Source organism: Lithobates pipiens, unplaced genomic scaffold, assembly GCF_037356315.1.
Source record: "Lithobates pipiens isolate NorthernLeopardFrog02 unplaced genomic scaffold, aLitPip1_a1.2 Scaffold_19, whole genome shotgun sequence".
Taxonomy (NCBI): domain Eukaryota; kingdom Metazoa; phylum Chordata; class Amphibia; order Anura; family Ranidae; genus Lithobates; species Lithobates pipiens.
In genome coordinates, this window is record NW_027507764.1 from 51,857,412 (window position 1) to 51,883,404 (window position 25,993).

The 25,993-nt window shown below is 44.9% G+C and overlaps 1 protein-coding gene across 1 annotated transcript; it reads right to left on the bottom strand.

Annotated features, from left to right (window-relative positions):
• On the bottom strand, positions 1–25,987 carry UMAD1 (UBAP1-MVB12-associated (UMA) domain containing 1). The gene is made up of 4 exons (XM_077490731.1): positions 25,908–25,987; positions 20,991–21,099; positions 3,922–3,998; positions 1–762 (listed from the first exon to the last, which is right to left on the bottom strand). The coding sequence occupies exons 2-4, from the start codon at positions 21,070–21,072 to the stop codon at positions 505–507; spliced, it is 417 nt and encodes a 138-aa protein (XP_077346857.1). The 5' UTR covers positions 21,073–21,099; positions 25,908–25,987; the 3' UTR covers positions 1–504.
• Between the last annotated feature and the right edge of the window lie 6 nt (positions 25,988–25,993).

Sequence of the window (25,993 nt, forward strand, 5' to 3'; positions counted from 1 at the left end):
GGGTGCAGTATTGCATGACCACGCAATTGTCCATTAAAGCAATGCAGTGCCAAATTGTAAAAAGTGCTCTGGTCAGAAAGGGGGTAAAATCTTTCGGAGCTGAAGTGGTTAATGAAATTGTGGCTGTATTCTCAGTAAGGTCACTGGTCTCTAGTGAATGGATAGGCTGCATTTTTAGTGTCCTCATTAGTCTTTACTGAAATTATAAGCTGTATTCTCAGTGATGTCACTGGACACTAGTGAATGGATATGCTGTATACTCAGTAAGGTCACTGCTCTCTAGTGAATGTTCAGGCTGGATTTCTATTGATGTCTCTAGTAAATGGTTAGTCTGTATTGTAGTGGGTGAATGGAGACACACTGTAATATACTAATATAAATATTGCTTTGTTGGTAGAAAATGGGATTTGTATGTACAATGATGGGAAGCGTAAAGGCTGTATCTGTACATATTCATGAATAAAGTGCCTAGTGAGAAATGTAAGACAGGACACAAAAATGTACTCATAGTCCGCACAGCACTGAGTTCTCCAAGGTGAAATCGTAGTGGAATCGGGAAAAGCTCTCGTCCAGATTGTAGATAGGCACAGGCTCTGGAAGTTCCTGGCAGATATTATGCACTTCTAGAACATGAGGGGCGAGGATGAAAGGGATATCGTTGAGTAGGTCCGCCATCGCTGGATTCCCCTCTGAGAGCTGATTGGTCAACTTGCTGGCTGCGGGATCACCTCTGTTCAGCTGTGGGGGGGTAGCTGGCGGCATCTGAAAATGCAACAAATATCACATTACCACATAAGCCCCCTTGCGATAGCTTTGGGCAATGACAGGTCCTCTTAATGGAGACATCAGGGGTCTATTAGAACCCTAATGTCTCCCCTGCCCTTCAAAACAGCTAACCAAGCACAAGTTGTGTTTGCTTAGCTACTTTCCTAGCTTTAACAGCCAGGGAATGACAGCTCTGAAATCGGAAGTGACAAAATCATTGTCATTTCGTAGTTCATTTTTCATAGAGGAAATCAGGGAATGGATGTTCCTCCATCTTCCATGTGAAGCCACCCTGGCCACTTACCGTGGTCCTGGACTCCCCAGAGGAACAGGAGAGTCCGGCAAACACCGCTGGTGGCGGCAGGATGTCCATTCACAGCACTAAAAAAAGTGATGGGGTGGTTGTAAAGCCACCTGTATCACTTTTACACTACAGATATCAGCAAAAACTGTGTTGTGCTGTCTGTTTAAATGATAAATTCAACAGCTATAGATAAAATCACGGATACTGTATAACAGTCCATCTACCAATACAAACACACATAAATATCCAACCAATATGAATCACTGTGCTCAAAATAAAATAAATAAAAATAAAGGGGATTCCAATTTGGTGCTTTGCTACCCTGCCGTCTACCCAGAGTCGAATATTTGTTTCTATTGGGACAAACCTGAAAATGAGACCCCAGTGTAAAGTCCCTGCAAGGTAAGCCCAGACAGCAAGCAGTTAAAAAGTACAAACAAATGGCCACTGCCCCCACCTATAAAATGGCCTTTGGGGCAAGGGGCACATGGAACGGCAACGCATGTAAAAAAAAAAAAAAATATATATATATATATATTTTTAAATGCGTATTTTTTGTGGAAAAAATAACACCTTTTCTAAAATAAAAAAATAAAAAATAAAATAAAAAAAAAAACAGTAAAGTTAGCCCAGATTTTTGTGTATAATGTGACAGATGATGTTACGCCCAGTAAATAGAAACCTAACATGTCACGCTTTAAAATTACATACACTCATGGAATGTTGACAAACATCAGTACTTAAAAATCTCCATAGACGACACTTAAATTTTTTTTTACTGGTTACATGTTTAGAGTTACAAACATTCTAAAGTTCACAGTTATACCTCACATGTGTGGGTTGAATTCAATTTACATATGTGGATGTGACCTACGTATGCGTTTGCTTCTTCATGCGAGCATGCGGGGGTGCTTTAACTATAGTTTTATTGTTTATTTTTAATTTTTACATTTTTCCTAAAAAAATAAAATAAAAAAATGTATGAAAACAGTATGATCACTTTTATTGCTATTTCAAGGAATGTCATTGTAATATGAATAGTGCATGACAGGCCCTCTTTCTGGAGAGATGTGAGGTCTATAATGCTGTCAATCAAATCCAATGATGCGGGAGGCTAGCCCTGTCTGTGTCAGCAGGACACAGGGACGTGCCCGCATGAGTGCCCCGAGGGAGAGCGCCTCTCTAACGGGGCACTCGAGAAGAGGAGCCAGGAGCTCTGCTGAGGGACCCCAGAAGAGGAGGATCGGGGTCACTCTCTGCAACTGCACAGAGGAGATAAGTATAAAAAAAAAATTATTTTAACAAACAACTACCTTTCATTATCCTTTAAAGTGATTGGAAAAAAAACAAACAAACATGTTATAAATACCTGCTCTATGCAGTGGTTTTGCACAGAGGAGCCCAGATCCTCCTCTTCTCTGGCCTCTTTTCAGTGCTCCTGGCTCCTCCCTCCCGTTGAGTGACCCCACAGCAAGCAACTTACTAGGGGGCACCCAAGTCGCAGGTCCCTGTGTCCATTCAAACACAGAGCCATGGACAGGCCCTGCCCCCCCCTCTCTCCTCTCTGGCTCACTGACTTTGAATTATGGCAGCCGGAGCCAATGGTGCTTCACTGCTGTCTCAGCCCATGAGGAGGGAGAGTCCCAGGCAGCCGAGTCTCTCTTGCAACATCGCTGGATCGAGATTGGCTCAAGTATTAGGGGGCCTGAGGGGCGGCTGCTGCACACAGAAGGTTTTTTTTTATCTTAATGCAGGGGTCTCCAAACTTTCTAAACAAAGGGCTGGTTTACTGTCCTCCAGATTTTAGGGGGGGGGGGGGGCGGACTGTGGCCATTGGGAGTAGAAAAGGTTGTTTGTCTCAGTGGGAGTAATTGTGCCCCATCATTATTGTCAGTGGGAGGAATTGTGTCCCATTGTTGGAATCACTTGGAGGAATTGTCCCCCTATCATTGGTGTCATTGGCTCCCATTAGTGGTGTCATTGGAAGAAATTGTTCCCCATTGTTGGTGTCAATGGGGGAAATTGTGCCCCATCATTTGTGTCAGTGGGAGGAATTATGCCCCACTGTTGGAATAACTTGGAGGTCTTGTCCCCTATCATTGGTGTCACTGGAAGAAAATGTTCTCCATTGGTGGTCTCATTGGGGGAATTTTGCCTCGGCATTGGTAACTTTGGGCCCCATTATTGGTGTCATTGGGAGAAAATGTGCCCCATTGTTGGTATCATGGAGGGGGGGGGATAGTGCCCCATCTTGGTGTAATTGGGAGAAACTATGTCCCTTCCTTGGTATGAGTGGGGGGGGGGGGGGGAGAATTATGTCTCATTGTTAGTATCAGTGGATGAAACATTCCCCCAAGGGCTGCATAAAAGCAAGCAAAGGGCCGCATCTGGCCCCCGGGCCACAGTTTGGAGACCCCCTAGAATGCATTAAAATACAAAAACCTTCAGACTTTACAATCACTTTAATCAAGAAACAAATGCATTACCTGTCTGTCTAAGCAGGTGTGTAAATCGCAAGGCCGGCTATACACAAATTTACATTGTTTGGCAAGTAAAACAATTTATGGATGTGCATTTCAAATGCATATTTACCCGTTTTTCCTTCTTATCTTACACCCTTGTCTACCTCTCCACAGTGCAGGAGCAAAAAACAGACTTAAGAATTTCTTGAATCTGACATGCTTGGGAAGGCCTGGCGGCGACGAGGCACCTCTTGAAACACACACTTCCATTATTCATTGACCTTTCTTGGATTCCAAAGCTTTTAATTCTAAAAGGCTACAGGAAGTTGGCAGGAGACCAAAAGGCAAAAAGCACTGGTTGAGCTCCCCGGCAGGCGGGTTCTACATTACCTGGTAGGGCAGACTGTAGGGGAGATCTGACGCGGGATATGGCGCGAGGCCGCTCTGCCTCTCCGTCGGAGTCTGTCCTGTAGGGAGTGCAGAGAATTAGTGTAAGGTTACTCTCATATCACTGAGATAGCTGTGCGGCTATCAGCGCAGCTTACCATCCTGCACCAGGAATGAATACAGCACTTATTTTACATATAGATACATACTCTCCTTATGTTAGATAAGCTCTGATTTACATTAACTAAAGAACATTAAACATTGGCTGCCCCGTCTAATATTAACAAACTTACCTTTACGGCCCCAACACTCTTTAGGCTCCCTGTAAAATCGCAGCTATAGCAAGAAAGGAAATCGTGGCCCAAAGTCACATTTTATTATTCTATAAAATGCTAATATAATTCAGGGATGAACAAGTTCATGCACAATTCAGGAGCCACAGACTACAACTTAATTATTAAAGTGGACCTTTTAAAGTGTTCTTAAACCCAGGGCCCTGCATTCACTATATCTGATCTCCCGTAGTACACAGAACATGGAAATGCAATTATTTAAGTAAATATAAACTGCTAAACACCTTTAATCATCAGCAGTATATAGCAGTCTTGTGACTTCTATCAGTGTCTGGTTAAAGCTTGTAGGAAGGAGTTTTAATTCTCCTCTAACTGTCCTATGAGGCTGCAGGACCCCTGACCCTCTGCCTGGACAGTGCTGATTGGACCTGTGCTGATCACATGCACCCTCTCAAGAAAAAAAAAAAAAAAAAAAACTCTCTAGCAATACAAACCAAACTGAGCATGTGCAGAGTGCCCCCAAGGCTCTTTTATATCAGAAGATGTACTGGGGAGTGTGGAAGAAGGGGAGAATCAGAGAAGACTGGATCAAACAGCCTTTTTACACAATGCAGAGAATTAACCCCTTAGGTTCCATAGTGAGTATAACAAGCATTATTTACTGCAAATACAGACTGATTTTACTGCTGTGGGTTTAGTAACACTTCAAGTAACCTTACAAGTCTGCCTAAATAAATCCCTGACATGTCACAACATACAGCAACCATACATTTTTCAAAAGGCTGTATTTGAACTTTAGTTCAGTGACTCTGCCCAAGTTAAGATGAAGACATCGGTCTGCCGCAGGTAGGAAGATCTGTCGTCCTCTCTGCTGCCAACTGTTAAGACATGGTGAAGGGGCAGAGACAAGCCTCTCCACGGCTGTCCTCTTCTTTGCTGAAGACTATGGGGGGTGCCACAGCTGCAGCAGAGGTGCGAGGGCCACATGAAACGATCTGGAGGTCCGGATTCGGCCAGCAGGCCTAGTGTTTGACACACATGCTCAAGAAGTTGCTTGGGGTTACTTGAGTTGTGGCAAATCGACCCTTTAGCCAATGATGCCTGCACAGTTCCAAGTCCAACCCCCACTTGGCATAGCCAGTGGCATGACTCCAAGGATCTTTTTATCCAACTGTAAGGGTGGCATTCCAGCCACTGCTGTAAGGGGGCATTCTTGCCACTAACTACCAATGTAGAGGGCATTTTTCCAAAGCCCCCTCCCAATGCACTAATCTTAGCAAGGGTTCCCTGAGACCTAAACTCTATTTCAAGGGTTCATTGTAGTATGAAGGAGAAAGGCTGTGCTACACCATTCAACGATATTCATTCTGAAAATCTTCTTCCTGTTATTCAATGGTGGCTCACCAAATGCATTAAAGTGGTTTTGCCACCAAAAAATAAAAAATTGTTTCAAATTCTTAAAAAAAAGAAAAAAAATTGGAAAAAAAAAATGTTTTACTCACCTCTAAATACCTGTTGCTAGGGGGTCCCTCGTAGTCTGCTTTCTTCCTTGCCCGGGCTGGTGACATCACTTCCCCTCGCGCCGCACAGTCATCTGGGACCTGTCACGTGTCCCAGATGACTGTGCGGCTTATCACGGCGTCCACAGTAAGAATGACGGCGCCGCGAGCGGATCGGGGAACGAGGGCGGGGCTTCGTTCCCCCGCATCGCTGGACCCTGGGACAGGTAAGTGTCCGATTATTAAAAGTCAGCAGCTGCAGTATTTGTAGCTGTTTACTTTTAATTTTTTTTTTTTTTTAGGGGGCACCCCACTTTAAGTGGTGGACAATGTTTCCTGTATCAGGGTTGCCAGCTCTGGTAGTCATTTCAGTTCACTTCCTTGATGAAATAAACAATGAAATACTACTTTAATATCTCTAATTATTTGAAGTATTTCACATGTTTCAGCTTAGTAAATCACGCCACTGTACATTTTACAATGTCTCCAAAAAATATTCATTATAAACACATGGTATTCCAAGAATTTTGGAAGAAGAATACAATCTGAAGGGAAGGAAAGGCTGTTTTTCATCAGTCTTTCATTTATCACTATCACAAGTAACATTTTTATTATACACATTAATAAACATATAAATCAGTTTGGAAATATTTTTTAGGTATGCGCCAGTCAGTCATGAAAAGGTTGAGTTTAATCTGATTCAGAGGATATGAAATACCCGCAGATTAGCTTTAATTTTCTACCCTGACATTTATCTCATACACTCGGCTGCCCATCTGACCAAAATCGGATATTTATTATGTATTTGTTAGGTATTCTCATGTTCTGAATGGAAGAGGTTCCCAGGCACCTGCACCACCCATAATGTATCCACTGAACCTATAGACTCAAGCTGGCAGGCACCAGGGTTACCCAACAACTGCACAGGTTTTGCCCGTGTGAGGGCCTTGTGTACCCGCATGGGGTTGCACAGGTGTTCCATGCATCCCCATGCATTTGTCAGTTGGAAAGCAATGGTTACATGGACACAGCCACTACTCCCAACTTGACATCCATGTGGGTGCACCGCCCAGAATGTAGACAGTGCGAGTCTTCAGCTTGGCTCCATCCAGGCAATTTCCTTGATAGCCACGTAATATCATTGATAGAGGGGGGCCTCTCCCACCCATGATAAAAGTGATCGAATCCGCCGCAGAGACCACTTTTATCTGAAAGCCAGCCGCTTGCCGTTGTTGGAATTACCAGAGTTATGGCAGCTATCTGCTGGCAAAACAACGGTATTTAACGTCAAAGTACCGACGTACAATGACGGCGATTTGCTAAAAGTGGTTACATTTTTGATGTCTTTTCTATTGTGAACAAAATTAGAGTTATGAGATTTATACATCATTGCATTATGTAGATTTTACACAGCATCCCAACTTTTTTGGAACTGGGTTTGTACATACCTACATACATTGTGCTACATAGTACCACCATATACAGTGGAACCTTGGATTACGAGCATAATCCGTTCCAGGAGAATGCTTGTAATCCAAAGCACTTACATATCAAAGCGAGTTTCCCCATAGAAGTCAATGGAAACTAAGATAATTTGTTCCACGTCGACTTCTATTACATGCAATACCGCATGTGGCCAGGGGTGGAGGAGGGCGCCAGAGAGCCTCAGAAATACTCAGGGATAGCACAGAAAGCCTCAGAAACACTCGGGAACGGAGTATTTCCGAGTCATTCTGATTCATTCCAAGTGTCCCTGGGGCCCTGCACCTCTGGCCAAATGCGGTACTGCACCGCCCATTAGCTTGAATTCTGTTCGCTTCGCGAGACAACACTCACAAACCGAGTCAGATTTGAAAGTTGCTAGTCTTTCAAAGCACTTGTTAACCGCGTTACTTGTAAACCAAGGTTCCACTGTATCTTGGTTGTGTTTCTGTTAGAAAAGAATACACATTATAATAACAATGATGCTATCACTTCCTATGAACATTAGGAGATAGGACTCGGCTCAGTTCTATGACATCTGTACGGATAAGCAGAAAACACCAGACTTCTCTATAAAATTGGCAGCCACAGTTCTGAGAAACAAAGCAGCTCGATTATATTAATCGTATAAAGAAAAAAAAGAAAGGCATTCCTTATTTTTATTTGAATAATAACAATATGCTTTCCTTGATATAAAGCATATGTATGTGAGGAGGGAACCAACAAAATGAAAGCACCCTTTAGCTGACTCATTTATGGGTCATGAAATCATTTTTCAGTTTCGCAAATGACTAGAAATCTGATTTCGTACAGAGCTTCCATATGCCACCTGAAGGCTGAAATCAGGCTTGCAGTACACATAGGCTGAGACAAAAGGCACAATTCTGTAATCAATAATGCATTATTAAATGCATTTTTTTAATGCAAGCAGTGCAAATACCTAGATTTGATTCAGTATCAGCCTGTTGTAGCCTACTGTACACAGAAAAGCTCAGAAAGAGGGAGGGAGAAGCAGCAAAAAGAGTCACTAAGCACTGTTACTGTGCAAGGAGGTGATAAGAGGAGAGCCTTCGTGCCCCTGATGATGTCAGCTATGACAAAACGCACAGGGCGGAGCTATCACTCATGACGTTACCACGCACCTCGGAACCAGGAAGTGGCTTGCCGATTTTTACAGACAAGCGCTTGTGATATTTTATATTGTAAGTGGTTAGTACTTACTTTTCAATAAATCTTTATATACAGTTTTACACTATGTGGCTTTTTTGGTTCTTTTCTTGTGGTGCTGTTGAGCACCTTATATCCACCGATGAGATGCCTTAGGAGTGGATCACCCAGAGGAGGCATTGCATTCCTAGGGGGACCATATTACCATTTATGCACAGTTGACTCTTTACCACTTCATCTCTGGAAGGTTTACTCCCTTCATGACCAGACCATTTTTTTGAGATACGGCACTGCATTACTTTAACTGACAATTGCGCGGTCATGCAACACAATAAAATATGTGTCCTTTATTTCCTACAAACATAGCTTTCTTTTGGTGGTTTGATCACCTTTGTGTTTATTGTTTTCTGTGCTATAAAACAAAAAGACTGACAATTTAGAAAGTGACTCAAAACATGTATAATATGAATGCAATAATATTATTATAATGACTGTGAAAAGATACAAAAAAACGTATATCAAAAGTTTGTGCAAATAAATGGTGACTGATTGAAGGGAATCCAGTGGTAAATCGATTTACCCCAAGTGAAGACAATATTAAGTACTCTCCACCACCGGTCTCACAAGCTGCTCACCTCATAAAAGAGTAAAATCAGCAATTGTCCCCTCTGGGGGTAATGAAGACACCTGGCATGCTCTGGATACAAAAGACCTCCTTTGGTGAAAAGCTCATTAATTGGGTTCCAAGAACCCTGATCATCTTGCCCGTTAGACTTTAAATCCAAGAAAAAAGCAACATGGCCATGGTATAATGTCAGTACTCAAACTCCACCCCCTAGACGCGTGTCGTCAGGGCGTTGACTTCTTCAGTAAGCAGACCCCTTACTGAAGAAGTCAACACCCTGGCGACACGCGTCTAGAGAGCACAGTTTGCGTACTGACATCATAGCACAGGCCATTTCAAGATTTGGACGTTTCAATGTCTTGCAGTTTGCACAAGCGAATTGTGCCTTATTTGTGAGTCTATCTACTACTTTTTATATTATTTGAAAGCACTAGATGTTGCTTTTTCCTTGCATATAAAATCTAACGGGAAAGACAATCGGGGTTCTTGGAACCCAATCAAGGAGCTTTTCACCTGCCTTCAGTCACTATTTATTTACGCAAAATTTTGATATACATTTTTTTTTTTACAGTCATTATAATAATATTATTGCATTCATGCTATAAATGTTTTGAGTCACTTAGTAGCGCAGCACTGTTTTTTGGTATACATTTTTTTGCAGGTGGACTGAAATCACTTTAAAGCGGGGTTCCACCCTAAAGTGGAACTTTTGCTCATCGGAACCCTCCAACCCCTCCGGTGTCACAGTTGGCACCTTTCAGGGGGGAGGGGGGTACAGATACCTGTCTAAGACTTCCCACTTCCACTTCCCATGGGAGTCTATGCTTCTTCCTGTCCTGGCGCGCTGTCTGCTGGGACACACACGGGTCCCAGAGACAGCGCGGACCATTCCCATTGCGCTGCACGACTCGCGCATGCGCAGTAGGGAACTGGGAAGTGAAGCCGCAACGCTTCACTTCCTGATTCCCTCACCGAGAATGGTGGCGGCAGCAACTGAGAGCCGAGCGATCGATCGGCCTCGGCTGCCGACATCGCTGGACTCCGGGACAGGCGAGTGTCCATTTATTAAAAGTCAGCAGCTGTAGTATTTATAGCTGGTGGCTTTTAATATTTTTTTTTTGTAGGTGGACTCCCTCTTTAAGCGACAGCAGCTACTTTATTAATAATTCTTTAATTATTCACATTTTTTTTAGATTGCGCCAATTGTCTTTTTCTTATTTTATGGGCTATTTTTATTTACTTTTTATTTTTTTTACTAGTAATGGTGGCGACCAGCTATTTATAGTGGGAGTGCGTCAGACAGTCAGGACACTAACCAACACTTTTTGGGAACCAGTGACACCAATACAGTGATCAGTGCTAAAAAATATGCACTGTCACTGCACTAATGACACTGGCTCAGGGAAGCGATTAACATCAGGGGTGATCAAAGGGTTAACTGTGTGCCTGGCCAGTGTTTTACTACTGTGGCAAAGGGGTTCGCACTAGGAGAAGGCATGGATCGGTGCCCCTGCTTAGCAAAGAGACAGGATCCATGTCTTCTGTAGGGACAGAACGGCGATCTGCCTTGTTTACATTAGGCATATCGCCGTTCTGTCAGCGTACAGAGGCATTGATGGGTGCCAGGGGACATTGAGTCCACTGTACCCGCCAATCAGCTCCTGCTGTGTCTAATCACATCGTTAGCGGGCCGGCGGTGGCTCTCGCGCCCCAGATCCAGAAGCACAGGTACTAGGTAAGTGATCAGGCGCAGGAGAGCCACCTTAGCGCTGTATATATACAGTATACGGTCAGCAAGCGGTTAAAGAGTCTACAAGCTCTGGTAAGAGTTATATTGTACATAAGGTGATGGAGCACTCATGGTGCTTTAAAGTACCCTATAATCTGTGCAGGATAAAGAGTGTCCCCTTTGTGATCATCTTGGGACTATTTGATGTCACATCTATTGTTTGAGGACTCTCACCTTTACGTTTTGGAGTCTTTGGACTATCTTTTATTATTTATGTACTTGCACAATATTTATTTGTACTTATTTGCATCTATGTCATTGTAATGTATCCTGCTTTTAATAGTGTGGCACTTTTTGTATCACGGCAAGAGGAGAGAGCAGAGTGACAGAGACAAGCTCATTAGTGTGCTGCTTCTTCTTTCACTGCCCAGTCACAGGGAGGATTTGGGGAAGGTGACTTGTGTGTGAAAGTGAAACTGCAGCAGAAAAAGATCAGGTCCCTTCTCGCAACTGAACTGGGTGGTGCAGTGTGGCTGAGCTGTGTAAATTTCAGGAAAAGATACACAGAATTACAAATCCTTTGACCTGCCAAACAGCTTTCATATACTACATGTATTAAAAAAAAAAAAACCCCAACAGCACATACTTACCATTTATTTGCTCCCTCGCAGCTCCATTCAGCAGATGGAGGTGAGCAATAAAAGCACTTTGCAGACTCAGGGCCACACTAGTTAAAGTTTAAAGCAGAAATGTGTTTTCCCCCATGCAGAGGATTGCCGAGATATACTCACCTAAACCACCGATCCTTCCAGTGCAAAACCGATCCCTGCCGCTCTTTCCGCCCCCGCCCCCCGGGTCTAGTGCAGTGGACTGATGCCAACATCATCCCGACTGGCTCTGGGCATGAGGACGGCAGGAACAGTCCATGGCTGGAAGTGGGGGATCGCTGTTTTCCGGAGGATTGAAGTATTGGCGAGTATAGGCTCCGTGTTCATCTCTAGACAAAACAAAGTTAACCCTTGCTATGCAGGCACAGCCACACTGCATGGAGTAAAAAACTATTTTCCCTGAGTTCTGCTTTAACCACTTGCTTACTGGGCACTTAAACCCCCCTCCTATCCAGACCAATTTTCAGCTTTCAGCGCTGATGCACTTTGGATGACAATTGCGCGGGCATACAACACTGTACCCAAATTAATTTTTTTCCCCCACAAATAGAGCTTTCTTTTAGTGGTATCTGATCACCATTTGGGTTATTTTTGTTAAAAAAAATATATATATTTTTTTTCTTTTTTATGTTTATAAATTTTTGAAATGGGTAATTTTTGTCCATCATTGATGTACGCCGACAAGGCAGCACTGATGGGCACCGATAGGTGGCAGTGATGGGCATCACTGACTGGCACCACTGGTGGGCATTGATAGGTGGCACTTGTGGGCATTGATAGGTGGAACTTGTGGGCACTGTGGGTACTGTCAGATGGCATAAATGAGGCATAATTGCCTCTTCCTCTTTGGGGACCGATGTCACTTTAAGATGAGCTGGTGATCGGCTTTTCTTTTCTCCTCCACTGTCAGTGTGAGGAGAAAAAAAAAGCCATCAACGAACTTTTGTTTTGATCATGTGATCAGCTGTCATTGGCATGTGATTGGCATGTGACAGCTGATCACATGGCAAGGGGGTCGGGATCGGCCCCTTACTCGGATCGGTGATCACCCGAGTCTCAGTGACTCGGTGATCACAGCGCGCACGCCCTACAGGGAGCGTGCCTCCCGGGAATTCAGATCTGCACTGTGGCCGTCATTCGGCTATAGCGTGGATGTCAAGTGGTTAAACAAGTTTGAAGAATCTGCCCCTGTCCTAATATGACAACAGCGGGCCAAGCATCAGAGCGGTCATAGGAGAAGTAAGAGGAGGGTGTCACATACTCCCCCATACCTGGATGTACTGTATATTGTGTTCACTTCCAGCTGAATGTAATGGTAGGGGAGGTAAAGAGGTTGTAAAGGCAGAAGTTTTTATTTTTTTATCTTAATGCATTTTATGCATTAAGATAAAAAGCATTCTGTGTGCAGCCGCCCCTAATACTTACTTGAGCCTCATCTCTATCCAGCGATGTCCATGAGTGCCTTCGCCATCTGGAAATCTCCCTTCCTGAGTGGCTAAGACACAGCAGCAGCGTCACTGGCTTCTGCTGCTGCCAATCAAACTCAGTTAGTAAATCAGGAGAGGGAGTGGGTAGGCTGAACCACGGCTCCATGTCTAAACGGCCACACAGAGCTGCAGCTCGGCTCGTGGGCCCCCATAGAAAGCTGTTTGCTGAGGGGGGCACTCAACAGGAGGGAGGGGCCAGGAGCTCCAGCCAGGGACCCGAAAAAAAAGAGGAGATGGGCTTCCCTGTGCAAAACCATTACACAGAGCAGTTAAAAAGGGATTTCACTGTAAAAAAAAATATTAAAAGCCAGCAGCTACAAAAACTACAGCTGCTGACTTAATAAATGGACACTCACCTGTCCCAGGGTCCAGTGATGTCGGGAGCCGAGGCCGATCGATCGCTCAGCTCTCGGCTGCTGCGGCCGCCATTCTCGGTGAGGGAATCAGGAAGTGAAGTGTTGTGGATTCACTTCCCGGTTCCCTACTGTGCATGCGCGAGTCGCGCAGCGCAATAGGAATGATCCGCGCTGTCTCTGGGACCTGTGTGTGTCCCAACAGACAGCGCGCCGGGACAGGAAGAAGCATAGACTCCCGTGGGAGTCTATGCCCAGAAGTGGGTGCAAATACCTGTTTTAGACAGGTATCTGCACCCCCCTCCCCCCTGAAAGGTGCCAATTGTGACACCGGAGGGGGGGGGAGGATTCCGATGAGTGGAAGTTCCACTTTAGGGTGGAACCCCGCTTTAAGTATAATAGAAAAAAAAACACAAGACTTTAGTATCACTTTTGAGGGAGTATATGCTGCTGAGGAGGCGAATTCCCCACTTCTGTAAATCACAGGTTTGCTTAAGGCCCCTTTCAGACGGGGCTATACGGACTCTGCTTGCTTAGTGGGGATGGATCCGTTGATCCCCGCTGAGCCGGCAGATGACAGGTCCGTCTCCACTCACTGTGCAGGGATGGACCTGTCAGAGCCCTGCTCTCCTCTCAGTGGACAAGCGGTCCGCTTTCATCCGATCTCCCCATAGAGGAGAACGGGGCTCTGACAGGTCCGTCCCTGCACAGTGATCCAATCCGATCGTCGGATGGAAAATAGGGTTTCCATCCGTCTGGATTCAACGAATCGGATGTCAGCGGACATGTCACCGCTAACAACCGTCGCTCCATAGAACTGTATGGAGTGTCCTTTCAGGTCGGCCTAAAAAACTGACAGGTGAACCAGGCTGAACGGTCCACCCGTGTGAAAGGAGCCTTAGGGTGATCAGGGTGATCACATACACTGATCAGCCATAACATTATGATGACCCTCCTAACGTTGATTAGGTTTACCTTTTTGCCCCCTCTTAATGCCAAAACAGCCCTGACCTGACGAGACATGGATGCCACTAGACCTCTGAAATGATGTTGTATTATCTGGCACCAAGGCAGTAGCAGATCCTTTAAATCAAGCTCACTAGATTGCTTTAAAAAAGACCTGGATTATTTCCTAAATGTACATAATATAACTGAGTACTGACATTTATAGGTAAAGTTGATCTGGGGAATATCTGATTATCTTTCGGGGGGTCAGGAAGGAATTTTTTTTCCCTGCCGTAGCAAACTGGATCACGATTTGCTGGGGTTTTTCGCCTTCCTCTGGATCAACTGTAGGTATAGGATTATGTATATGGGAGTGTATGGTTATGTGTTTTTTTTTCTGGTTGAACTAGATGGACTTGTGTCTTTTTTTCAACCTAACTATGTAAGTCCTGTAAGTTGTGGCGTTGGGCCTCCATGGATCGGACTTCCAGCACATCCCACAGATGCTCCATAGATTGAGAGATGGAGAATTTTGAGTCGACACCTCAAACTCGTTGTGTTCTTTCTTCATTCATTCTTCAACCATTTTTGCAGTAGGGCAGGGGGCATTATCCTGCTAAAAGGGGCCACTGCCATCCGGGAATAAAGGAAGTTTCCATAAAGGGCGGTACTTCAGCAATGTTTGGGTAGGTGGTACCATCCACATGAGCAGCAGGACCCAAAGATTCCCAGCAGAACATCGTTCAGAACATCAGGATGCCTCCGCCGGGTTGCCTTCTTCCCATACTGCATCCTGGTGCCACCTCTTCCCAGGTAAGTGACGCACATACATCCGGCCATCCACGTGATGTACAAGAAAGCGTGATTCATGAGACCCGTCCACCTTCTTACATTACTCCCTGGTCCAATTATGATGCTCATGTGCCCATTGCAGTCTTTTTTTTTTTGTTTTTTCACTTGACTTACCTTTTATGTCTTGCATGTCCTCGTTTTCCTGAAGGCAGGGATACTATAGCCCTGGCTGTACTGATGCTCCCTGGGAAGGCAATGTCCCCATTCAGAGGAAATTTACCTACACGATATTACCAAAAGTATTGGGACATCTGCCTTTACACACACAAAATAATGCCATCCCAGTCTTAGTCCGTGGGGTTCAATATTGAGTTGGCCCACCCTTTGCAGCTATAACAGCTTCAACTCTTCTACGAAAGGCTGTCCCACAAGGTTTAGGAGGGTGTCTATGGGAATGTTTGATCATTCTTCCAGAAGCGCATTTGTGAGGTCAGGCACTGATGTTGGATGAGAAGGCCTGGCTCACAGTCTCCACTCTAAGTCATCCCAAAGGTGTTCTGTTGGATTAAGGTCAGGACTCTGTGCAGGTCAGTCAAGTTCCTCCACCCCAAACTCGCTTATTCATGTCTTTATAGACCTTGCTTGGTGCTCTGGTCCAAATCATTTGGTGGAGGGGGGATTATGGTGTGGGGGTTGTTTTTCATTGGTTGGGTTTGGCCCCTTAGTTCCAGTGAAGGGAACTGTTAAAGCGTCAGCATACCAAGATATTTTGGACAATTTCATGCTCCCAACTTTGTGGGAACAGTTTGGGGATGGCCCCTTCCTATTCCAACATGACTGCATGCCACTGCAGAACTTACCTGTTTCATCCAAAAAGACATGGATGAACGAGTTTGGGGTAGAGAAACTTGACTGGCCTGCACAGAGTCCTGACTTCACCTTGATAAAACACCTTTGGGATGAATAAGAGCGGAGAGTGCGAACCTTCTCATCCAACATCAGTGCTTGACCTCACAAATACAATTCTGGAAGAACGGTCAAACACTCCCATAGACACACTCCTCAACCTCATGGACAGACTTCCAAGAAGAGTTGAAGCCGTTATAGCTGCAAAGGATTGGCCAACTCAATATTGAACCCTACGGACTAAGACTGGGATGCCATTAAATTTCATGTGTGTGTAAAGGCAGGTGTCCCAATACTTTTGGTGACATAACATAAACTGCAAGCTTTCACAGTGATGTCATACTGCACAAGTACTAGATGAAGTATACGAAGTCATGCGCTTCATCTCGCTCATGTGTTGGACAATCATTTCCTGGGGGAGAATAAAAAACTTCCCCCCTGGAGAGGAGGTTCTATGGAGCTTTATGGACCAAAAACTACACAGATATATGAACGGTCTTGCTGTGAAATAACGTATTTGTCAGCGTATGAAAATGCACATTCATTTTAAGAGGGAAGTTTCAGGGAAAAAAAAAACGTACAAACAAACTTTGAAGCAAAATAAGGGTCATTGCCCATCTGCAGCCTCACCATTGCCATCAATGCAGCCTGATCAATGCCCATCTGCAGCATCACAAGTGCCATCAATGCAGCCTCATCAGCACACATCAATGCAGCAGCCTCACCACTGCCATCAATGCAGCAGCCTCACCACTGCCATCAATGCAGCAGCCTCACCACTGCCATCAATGCAGCAGCCTCACCACTGCCATCAATGCAGCCTGATCAATGCCCATCTGCAGCATCACAAGTGCCATCAATGCAGCCTCATCAGCCCACATCAATGCAGCAGCCTCACCACTGCCATCAATGCAGCAGCCTCACCACTGCCATCAATGCAGCAGCCTCACCACTGCCATCAATGCAGCCTCACCATTTCCTTCAATGCAGCAGCCTCACCACTGCCATCAATGCAGCAGCCTCACCACTGCCATCAATGCAGCCTCACCATTTCCTTCAATGCAGCAGCCTCACCACTGCCATCAATGCAGCAGCCTCACCACTGCCATCAATGCAGCCTCACCATTTCCTTCAATGCAGCAGCCTCACCACTGCCTTCAATGCAGCCTGATCGATGCCCATCTTCAGCCTAAAAGGGTCAGGGAGGGGGCGGGATGAGCACCGACAGATTACATACAGTTAGAATCTCCAAAACAGTGGTCCAATGGCGGCCCAGAAGACGGGACTTCTTATTACAGAGGCCGCCAAGTAAACAGGAGATTCTCACTGTATGTGATCTGACGGCGCTCGTCCCGCCCCCTCCTTGTCCCGTCCGAGTCAGCTAAAATGTAGGTATTGGTGTATAAAACGCACACGCTATTTGCACCCGATTTTCATGGTGAAAAGGTGAGTGTTATATGCCAATAAATAAAGTACTTACCCTCCTGGAGAAAATGCTGGTCTGGGCTTCCTCCTCTGCTTACCACATCAGCAAAAGTCTAGTCATTTAATGACATGATCGGACATAAGAGAATCCATCTTTTCTGCACTCGGAATGTGTACACTACGGTTATATCTGTCACCGATCAAAGAAAGAAGCAGCAATAAGGTACTGCTTTACTTGAGCCTCTAGGGAATTTTTAATGAAGGACTCTCCTTGGTTTGCACTTTGCAAGTAGAAAATGTGCAGCATACAGACCCATGTCATTTTATGTCAGTCATTCAAAGGAGCCTCCAGAGATGCAGCTAAACTCCGAATTCAACTCCAGCCCAGATGCAGTTACCCACTTCTAACCTTGGACTGCCTCCTGAGCTCCGACCCAGCTCCAGGCCATAAAGCCTCTCTAAAGCTCTGGAATGTCTCGTACTTGTACATGATACCTGAACCTTGAAGAGTTTGCATTTATTCTTTACTGAGAATAGTTGCAAGGCTGCCCTCTACTGGCCAAAAAACAGTATGCAAAGAATCTGATCTCTATCCTCAATGTTAAAGTAGTTGAAAAGGCACAAGGTTTTTTTAACCTTCATGTATTCTATGCATGAAGGTAAAAAAACCTTCTGAGTTCAGCAGGATGTATGCAAGGCATCCTATAAATAACAATGGTTTACTGTAATCGTGTTCTGGTTTTCTACATGTTTCGCCATGTCTTCTTCACAACTAAAGTTGTTGAAATACATGTCTCAATATTAAAAGAACCTTCATGTTGTTTCCTGAAGAAGCCATATGGCAAAACATGTAGAAAACCAGAACGTGATTACAGTAAACCATTGCGATTTATAGGATGCCTTGCCTACATCCATAGCCATGAGTATACTGCATGTATTGCTTTTAATAAAATTTGTATATATATTTCTTTTATATTTTGTTGTTTTGTATGATTTGCCCCTTTAAAATCCCATATCTTTTATACATTCTCTTAACATAATACAAAATCAATCGAAATTGAACCAACACAATTCTGATCCATCTATGGGCAGGCTGGTTGGAATTCCCGCTGCGCTATTGTATTCTGGCAGCAGGAGGTTTCCCTGCCGTCAGAATACGATTAATGCTGCCGGTTGTACCATTAATGCCGCTGGCAGCAGTAACTGTATGAAAAAACCTGACAGGCTGGTTGTGCTGAAATCAATTGATAGACTTCAGTACAAGCAGCCTGCCCATAGATGGATCGAAAAAAAAAATTGCCCGGTTCCCACTAAACAAGCCAAATTTCAATCAGTCTATGGCTGGCTTTGGTGTCATGTTAGGAATCAAGCAATTTTCTTTCCTTCAACCCAAGGTTAAAGGAAAGAAAATGGCCTGATGTATGGCCAGCCAAAGTGTAATGAAATGTGCAGCAACCGGGGATCAGCCGACTGCACAGACCATCGGAGAGCTGACCACCTAATATGCCATGAAGTGATCCCCAGCTCTCTCAAGAGGATTGGGAGGATTTTGAGGAAAGGTACATGACACCTAAAATTTCCTCTAAGGCGATACCATGTGCGGTTTTGAACTCCTTTTACATATGCGGGTGCGACCATCTAGGTGTTCAATTGTGCATGCTAGCATGAGGAGACGGGGGCTCTTAAAAAAATTTATTTTTTATTTTAGTTTTACATTTTCCCTTAAATTTCTTATTTTTTGATCACTTTTATTCTTATTACAAGAAATGTAAACATCTCTTGAATAGGAATAGGGCACGGCAGGTCCTTTTACAGAGAGATCTGGGGTCCAGAAGGCCACACATCTCTCCTCTAGACTGGAAAGGCTAAGATCAAAAAAAAAAAATCGATCTCAGGCTTTCCAGCAAAAACAAAAATGGCCTCTGATTGTTATAGAGATGTCCGGGGACCATTTGGACAGCTGTATGGTAAACCGCTGCCACCACTGCCAGTTTCATTCTCCGCTTCCCCGTTCACACGAGAGAGACCGGAGAAGCACCACAGGGCGGCGGGAGGAGGGGTCCCCTCCCGCCGCCTGTAGAAGCAATCAAGCAGCTAACCAGCTGCTATGATGACTTTACATTGCAGTGAATCGCCTGCTGAAAATTTAGATTTTTGAATGATGTCTGCTGCTGCAACCATCATCCAAATATATCCACTCAAAGTCTATGATGTCATATGTTGGCCTACGGTCAGCAAGTGTTCAGTGCCCTTAGGTCTGTCTGATGGGGCTGGTGGAGGACCTTACTGTTTAGCTCTCATACCAAAAAAACTACTATGTATACTTTACTTTTACACCAACAAGAGTATTTTAATCACCTGGAAGAGATCTTTTCCACCAACCTCGGAGTGGAGACAGTTAATTAATTCTGCTCTCCCAATGAACCAACTTAAATACATTACTAGGAGATCTGCAAAAAGCTTTGAGAAAATTTGGGGGCCTTGGACCAACTTACCAGTACTATGTAACCCAGCTGGGCTCCTGTGACCATGTCTTATTATGTATACTCCTTTCAGATAGCTTTGGCTGGATATTGTATAACCAGGCAGCACTTTGTAATGGATATACTGTACTGTACATGCAAATTGCACAGGAAACATACTGTGTAAAAGGTTGTGAGAGTTTATTGTTATGATACTTGTGTTTTGTAAAATTTAGAAATTCAATAAACACCATCTTTAAAAACAAAACAAAAAACAATGGGGTACAACTTCTGCTACTAATACAAATGACAAAGCACTAATCCTCTCACTGACAACAGCCATGGAGCACTATTCCTTCCACCGACACCAACAATGGGGCACTATTCCTCTCACTGATACCAACAATGGAGCGCTGTGCCTCTCACTGACACCAACAATGGAGCGCTGTGCCTCTCACTGACACCAACAAGTAAGCACTATTCCTCTCACTGATACCAACAATGGAGCAGTATTCCTCTCACTGACACCAACAATGGGGCACTATTCCTTTCAATGACACCAACAATGGGGCACTATTCCTCTCAATGATACCAACAATTGGGGCACTATTCCTCTCAATGATACCAACAATGGGGCACTATTCCTCTCAATGATACCAACAATGGAGCACTTTTCCTCTCAATGATACCAACAATGGAGCACTTTTCCTCTCAATGATACCAACAACGGGGCACTATTCATCCCACTGATACCAAAGATAGGATGCTGGAGTTGATTTACTAACTTAATTGAACAAGCTGAAGTTAGAAGCCGATTGGCTACTGTGCAGAGCTGCATCAGATTTTGCACTCTCCAGTTTTAGTAAATCAACCCCACTATTCCTCCCACTGACACCAATCATGGGGCAACTGATACCAGCAATGGGTCACTATTCCTCCCACTGATGGGGTCCTTCTGAAAATACTACTTTGCCTGGCTATCTCTGGTTTTGTCCCTTTCTAAGTCTCTAGCTCAAAATCAGCATGTAACCACTGAAGCCAAAACTTGAGATCGATATACTTTCTCAGGGGCAGTGCCTTGGAAAGCTTTGAAGCAGTGGATCAGCATGACAGATATAGGCACTGAATACATGTAGGCAGTATTAATAGATCATCCGGTTGGATCGTACATGTGTAGGGACGTGTGATGTGCAAAGAGCCATAAAGGCAACACAATGCATCCATCCAGGATCTACTTACCCAGGAAGACAAACCCATCGGACTCTTTGTCCTGTGTCGGGCTTTTCTTGACGTCTTGACCTTTCCTGAAGAAGTTGAACATCTCTGGGATGTTATATTGGCCTCTTATCTACAGTGGAAAGGAAAGAGAGGCTGTTATTTCTCTTCCAGGTCAGTAAAATAAGTTTTCAAAAGTCTGACAGGCAGATGGAACACAAAGTGAGAGCCACTAAGGTACCGGCAGCATTCTCACCAAGGGCCGTTTCACATATGTGTGCGGTTAGTTTTGGGCGAGTTGTAATTTTAAGCGCTCTACCATTAAACTCTATTAGAATGGGTGTTTTGATGAATGAGCATCAAAGTCCTGCATGCTGCAACTTTGATACAGTTTAATTAAAACATGTGTTATAATATAGTTCAATGGTAGAGCGATTAAAAGCGTATGCAAAACGTGTATAAAAATGCGACGTGCCAAAAAACACACCGCACACATGTGGACCGGCCCTACGACACGCCTCTGCTCCTCCTCTAATGTGGAAGTGATTGAAAGCAGCTCGTATGGGGCAAGCATGGTGCTATGAATGGTAGGACATGTGGCCCAGAGGAGGGAGATCAGGTTAGTTTGAAGGAAGTTATGAGTGCGCACTCCGACCGCCAGACCTTCAGAGCGCATGCCGCGGTGATGTCATCGGCTGCATGCACTCTGAATATCTCCGAAATGGTGCACGTTTAGGAGATATTCGCAGTACCTACAGATAAACCTTATTATAGGTTTTCCTGTAGGTACAAAAGGTGTAACTTATCCTAGGCTAATGACCAGACAACAGGAAGTGGGCTGTATAAGGCATTTACTGGAAAAAAAAGAAAGAAATTTACGATCCAAAGTTAAAGCGGAGTTCCGCCCATCGCTGCAAAAATTAAATCCTTCTAATAATCGGACACTTACCTGTCCTGGAGTCCAGCGATGTCGGCACTGCAGCTGATGTTTCCATCAGCTGTCGGGTGCCTGCCACCGCCATTGCGTCACGCTTGGAACCCTACTGCGCATGCACGAGGTTCTGCTCCTCTCTCCTACTGACCCAGCGACAGGGGAAAGAGGCGAGAGCTAAGCGGTGATGTCAATAACCGTGGCTGTGGCTCCCGGAAGTGGGAACAGGATACGTGTCAAAGAAAGGTATCCTTTCGCCCTCCCCCACGAAAGGTGCCAATTGTGGAGGGGGGGAAGCAAATGAGCGGAAGTTCCACTTTTGGGGGGGAACTCTGCTTTAAAAAAACAAGGGCAAAAGATTTAATAGATGGAAAGTTGAAAAAAAAATTACTGAAGGTCCCCTTTAATGACAAATTGATGGTAAATTGATGGTAACATGACAAATCAAGAGGGTGACTCTCCCTAACAGGGACAGAGGCAGCAATAAAAACTGACAGGGGTTATAATCCCTTTCCACTCTATTTAAAAAAAAATGCCTTTAGTTGCACTGTAATGACACCCCTGGGTGCACACTGTGAGAATGGGAAGTAACCAGCATAGAGTCGGCAGGCCCTCAGCAGTAATATTGGGAATGTATTAAATCCTAATGACCGTTTGCCATCTCCCACCCTTCTCCAGGCTGAGGGACATCATATTCGTCCCTCTGATGACGGGGACCGATGTCAGTGTTTGCTGTAAAGTGTTGCAGGAAAACCGCTCCCACATTGTACCTAAAAGGAGTAGTAGTTGCCATGGAAACCACTAGTCTCTTGTACACCGCCCAGTCCTTGGAGCGCAGGCTCTCAGGCAGCGATACCCCCCTTTGTTGTTTATTCATGCAAGTTCAGGGGTCCCAATGCAAACTTAAGCCTCGTACACACGATCGGGTAGAATTTTTCCCGAAGGGCATTGGCTCAAACTTGTCTTGCATACACACGGCCACACAATTGTTGGCAAACAAATACGAACGTAGTGATGTACTACGTGTTTTTTCAACTCTTTAGTGCCAACCTTTGGGCTCCTTCTGCTAATTTCATGTTAGTAGAAGTTTGGTGAGTGTTGATTCACACTTTTCATTCTGCACTTTTCAGTTAGTTTCTGAACGGCCGTTCGTCAACCAGCCATGTTGCGGAATTGGAGGAGATAACACGTTATTATTGGCCTTGGAGTTATTGCTTTGACATTATTTGTTTGGTTGAATAATGATTTGATTTGTTATATTTTCTATATTTTTGGATGCATAGAATGCACTTTTTGGTTATTTTCTATTGGCAGATGGCATATGTAATTTTATTTGTTTCTTTTTTTAATGCACAATAAAAACATTGTGTAGAATACTTGGCTATGTGTTTTACTACAAATGACAGTTTGGGAGTAGGCAAAAAAATACAATGTAAAATTGACAAGGGACACCAACATAGTTGTATCTTTGATCTTAAAAACTCTGGGTTTATGGTGTTGTGGTAACTTGCCCTAATAAAAAAAAAAAAAAAAAAAAAAGAAAAAAAAAAAGCATAATAATATTATTCTTTATATCACTAGAAAAAAAGCCCTTGAAAATGAATTTGCAATAACTCCATCAGTATCACCAGCAAAGCAGCTTCATTATTATCCCATTAAAGAAGAAGAGAATTGTGCGCTGCATTTCCAGATTTCATAATTTTCCACGTCACAAATGTTAATTCTCCATTACGAGCGCTAGTTTACAAGACCGACTGCTTCCGGCTCGTCCTTGCGTCCGAGCATGCGTGTTTGTACTTTGGACTTTTGTCCGGCGGACTTGTGTACACACGATCAGAAAATCCGACAACAGACATTTGTCTGAGGAAAAGTTGAAAACCTGCCATCCAACATTTGTCCGCAGAAAATCCGACAATTGTCTGATGGAGCGTACACACGGTCGGATTTTCCACCAACAGCCTGACATCACAGAATTCCCATCGGAAAGTCTGACCGTGTGTAGGAGGCTTTAGTGTACAAAGCTCTGCGAATAACTCCTTCCCTCTACGACTGTTTATAAGGTCACTAAGGAAACAGGGGGGGGGGGGGTATAAGATTGGGGATAGGGAGAGCTGTCATCAACTGTCCAAAGTTTAACCCTTTCGCTGCCAGCAACATAAAATCTACATTGGGTGGATTTTTTAATTTTTTTGCAAACGACTGTCAGATGGAAGCGGTCAGGTGGCTGATCACTTCCCCACATCCCAGTTAAGGACGCCTTCCCCCCATGTGTGCCCCCCCCCCCATGATTCCTGGGCTCTGCAGACCCATTGGCTGACCTAGGATGAGCATGGCGGAGGGGAGGGGAGGGGCGGGGGGAGACCAACGAACAACTATTGGCTGATCTCTCCTTCCTGTTACTGACCCCCCTAAGTGATGTGTAAAATGTCATTATTGGGTCCCTTTTCCCAGCCAGTACAGCTGGGGAAGAAGCTAATGGAATGTAATCTGCGTTCCATTAGCTTGATTAGAGGACGAGTGAGACATTGAGGGTCTTTTAGACCCCTGTTGCCTCATTTATAGAGAGCCTGTCACCAAAAAGTGCATCATATATGGGACTTTAGGTCTCTTAAGTGATGTAAAAAAAAAATGTTAAGTACAAAAAAAAAAAAACATAAAAAAAGCGTAAAAAAAAAAAAAAAAAAAAGGTTACATTCAATCACTTAAAATATCGGCCAAAAAGGTTTTGAGGCCGCCCACTCCCACGTACACTGATGTGTGAATATAATTGCACACATCGGGAGTGCCTGTGCACCAGGACATTGACTGCACAACACGTCACATATCACCGCGGACGGCAGAATGAGAACAATAAATTCTACACCCTTCTATACCCGCTCACTCTAAACTGATGGCCTGCGGGGGCTCTTATAGCGTCACCTATGGACAATGCAGGGGACTGCAGCTTGTCGCAGTTTCTCACATAGTTCTAAGGCCTGACACGTGGGGTATCCATTTACTCGGCCCAACATTCGTCTTTTATAATATACCAGAAAATTGGGGTAATATATATCGTGTTTGTGTGGTCGAAAATTCACTTTAGCGTATTTTTTTTTTCTTTACTGAAAGGTTTCGTTCTTCCAGAACTGTTGCGCAAATATCATGCGACATAAAAAGTGTTAAGTGATCTTCAGGCCTAGAATGATCTTTTTATAGATGTAAACAAAAAACCCCGCCGCAAAAAATGGGCCTGGCAGCAACAGGGTTTAAGAGGCTCCCCCACATTCACAGACCTGTGTGTAGGGGAGGGGTGCCCCCACATATACAGACCTGTGTGTGGGGGAGGGGGTGCCCCCACATATACAGACCTGTGTGTGGGGGAGGGGGGTGCCCCCACATATACAGACCTGTGTGTGGGGGAGGGGGTGCCCCCACATATACAGACCTGTGTGTGGGGGAGGGGGTGCCCCCACATATACAGACCGGTATGCGGGGGAGGGGGGTGCCCCCACATATACAGACCGGTATGCGGGGGAGGGGGGTGCCCCCACATATACAGACCTGTGTGTGGGGGAGGGGGGTGCCCCCACATATACAGACCGGTATGCGGGGGAGGGGGGGTGCCCCTACATATACAGACCAGTGTGCGGGGGAGGGGTGCCCCCACATATACAGACCGGTGTGTGGGGGATGGGGTGCCCCCACATATACAGACCGGTGTGGGGGGGGGGGGTGCTCCCACATATACAGACCGGTGTGGGGGGGGGGGGGGTGCTCCCACATATACAGACCGGTGTGGGGGGGGGGTGCTCCCACATATACAGACCGGTGTGGGGGGGGGGGGTGCTCCCACATATACAGACCGGTGTGGGGGAGGGGTGTTGTGTTGCCATGGCTGTGACCACTGAGTGAGGAGCACAACACATGGAGGTAACTCCTCCCCTCATTAGTGGAGAGGGGCGGGGTTTATCCCATCAATTCTCACTCCTATAAGGTTATTATAAAATCCCTTCCCGAATTCTTCTCCTTACCTCCCAGACAGGTAAATCAGCTCCTCTCTCCGCTATGTACTGCCAAGACTATAGGCCCGCCCCCTGCACTGTCACTCACATGACCC